This window comes from Mustela nigripes, chromosome 17 (assembly GCF_022355385.1).
Source record: "Mustela nigripes isolate SB6536 chromosome 17, MUSNIG.SB6536, whole genome shotgun sequence".
Classification (NCBI taxonomy): domain Eukaryota; kingdom Metazoa; phylum Chordata; class Mammalia; order Carnivora; family Mustelidae; genus Mustela; species Mustela nigripes.
The window spans coordinates 563245-565711 of NC_081573.1; the positions used below are offsets into that span (position 1 = coordinate 563245).

Here is a 2467-nt window from a genome sequence, read left to right on the forward strand (position 1 = left end):
TCCTTGGTCAGAGCGAATCTGTCAAAGCCAGTCTCTGAGTGACACTGGAGGGTCAGGCTGTCTCCAGACTGCACCAGGGAGCCCGGCTGGGCTGTGAGGGAGGGCTCCTTGTAGACACCTGGACAGCAGGGGACAGTGGTACTGGGGACGCACTCCCTGCATGGCCCAGGGCCTGCAGTGAGGCTCTCATAGGCCCCTTCCAAGTTCTCCCACCTGCGGCTCTGGCCCCAGGACAGCAGTGTCAATCACCCCCCATCAACCACAGGGTTCCACTATGCATATAGCTTAGGTCAGTCATCGGGGTCCAGGAGGTAGATGGGGTGAGGCTGTGGCTCCCTCACCTATGACCTGAAGGTGCAGAGGGTCACTGGGATGTGACCACGAATCCGGGTACGACTGGGGAGAAACGTAGCATCTGTAGGTCCCCGCATGGGAGGTGTTCACGGGGTCCACATGGAAGATCCCCTGCCCCCTCTCACGACGGAACATCCACTCCAGGTGTTGGGGTGCATCAGCCTCCCGCTCCTTCAGCAGACGGTATGACCCCCGTGGCCATGATGAGCTACAGGAGAGGGACACGTTCCCTCCCAAGGCCACCACAGGGCCTGGGTTGGCTGAGAGGGAGGGTGCCTCATGCTGTCCTGAGGGAGAAGGAGGGAGCTGGTTACAGGGACCATTACTCCACGGACCCCACAGGCCCCATGTACTGTGGGCTGTGAACAAGGGGTCCCCCTGAAGCCACAGTCCATTCCCTTCTACCTGGAGGAGAGGCCCAAGGGGAGGGGACCAGCTCCTGCCCTCACCTGTCATCACCAGAGGCAGGAGGTCACTCGGCTGTGACAAGATCTCCCCGATCTGATATGCACACTGGTATTTCCCTACATTGTGTGAGCTCATGGATGTAATGGAGAAACCGGCCTTGTTGCTGGAATCCCGTGAGGTGTCCAAGGTCTCCAAGGGCACAAAGAGCCTGCCTTTATACAGATAGTAGTCGTCAGCCTGCAGAGACGCCTGACACCAGATGGTCACACGGCTCCTCTTGGTGACCATGGGGCTGGGATCAGCCCAGATGGAGGGTTTGGGGAGGGTCCCTGGAAAGGAATCAGATGGGGAGTTGCAAGGGGGCCCTTCTCTCAGCTTCCCACCTGTCACCCGAAGGCCCCTCCCACATGAGTCACTATCAGCCCTGACCCTGTGTGCCCCCCGGCTGCTCAGGGGGTTGTTGGTGGAGACAGGAGATCTGGGGAAGACTCACCCATCTGTGCCTGGTCCCACAGGCCCCAACACAGCCCTAGAAGAGAGTTCCTATGAGTGACTCCCACACCCACGCATAGCTGCTCCAAGCCTGGTCTGGGCCCCTGGGTGCTGGGGTCACATCTGGGGCTGAGTACGTGCCTCCCCCAAGAAGTTCTGCCCTACTGATCCTCCCCAGTCCCGAGGTCTCCCAAGGACCAGGACCTGGGGTGGCAGGAGTGGGGCGGCTCCATCCCTCCTCTTTTCCAGAAAGCTCACCGAGGCAGAGAAGAGCAGTGAGGGTCAGGGTCCTGGCGCTGCATCCCATGGTCCCCAGCCGTGCAGACAGCTTATAAAGTCCTCAGCATGTGCTGGATTGACAGATGCATGGGGTATGGTACAACCCAGGCCCCGTGTTCCTCATCACAGGTCCTAGAGGGATGGCCTCACAGGAAGGGGAAGAGCCCCTGCCAGGGCCTCTCTGTGCTCTCCCTGAAGGGTGACCCGAGAGCAGCGGGTCCTAGGATCTTTCAGACAGACTGAATCTTGTCTCCCCAGACCCCACTCTGTCTGCTTCCTCCCCAGCAAGCCCAAGTCTAGAGGGCAACACTGGTTCTAGGACTCAAGGCTGGGGGAGGTAGGACAGGGCCTGGGAATCAGCCCAATTTCAGTTCCCCTTCTGCCCTGTCTCGCACAGAGGCTGGGTGACCTGGGCTGAGACACTTCCCTTTCCTGAGCTTCTGTCAATGTAAGTTTTCGTCCTTCCTCCCACCACGCTGGCAATCAGCCCATGTTTAGTGAGCAGTGGCCACATCCGGTCATGGTGCCAGGCACTGGGGACTCATTGGTGAGAGGACAGACTCGTTCCCTGGACTAGAAGGGCTGTGGCTAGTGACAACAGACAATACAAATATTTAGGTGGGAAACGATTCTATTATAGCCTTGTAAGACGGTTGCAAGTTGAAAGAAAAGAGAACACAGGGAATCGTGAGAATCGTAACATGTAGACATCTCAGAGTCTGGGTCCTTGTTGTGAGCAGTCCTGGGGGATGGAGTGACGGAAGGCGTGAGCTGGGGCAGAGATGAGCACAGAGATGGGACGTGGGGGGCGTCCTCCACTGAAACGATTCGAGCTCTTCTCAGAACTGAGGCTGGGGCCTGTCACAGGACTGGAGCACGCCTGGGAAGATTTTAACCAGTAGTCAGTCAAACAAGTTTCCGTCTGGAAACGACT

General features: G+C 58.3%; 1 protein-coding gene across 1 annotated transcript in view; it reads right to left on the reverse strand.

Moving 5' to 3' along the window:
• The window catches only part of LOC132005811 (leukocyte immunoglobulin-like receptor subfamily B member 3), a 6757-nt gene extending 4774 nt beyond the window's left edge, over nt 1-1983 (reverse strand). Inside the window, exons 1-5 of the mRNA XM_059383336.1 lie at nt 1513-1983; nt 1256-1291; nt 804-1091; nt 342-641; nt 1-118 (exon numbers count right to left, since the gene is read on the reverse strand). Of these exons, the coding sequence (XP_059239319.1) occupies nt 1-118; nt 342-641; nt 804-1091; nt 1256-1291; nt 1513-1561 (791 nt within the window). The 5' untranslated portion in view covers nt 1562-1983. The remainder of the gene's footprint in view (nt 119-341; nt 642-803; nt 1092-1255; nt 1292-1512) is intronic.
• Between the last annotated feature and the right edge of the window lie 484 nt (nt 1984-2467).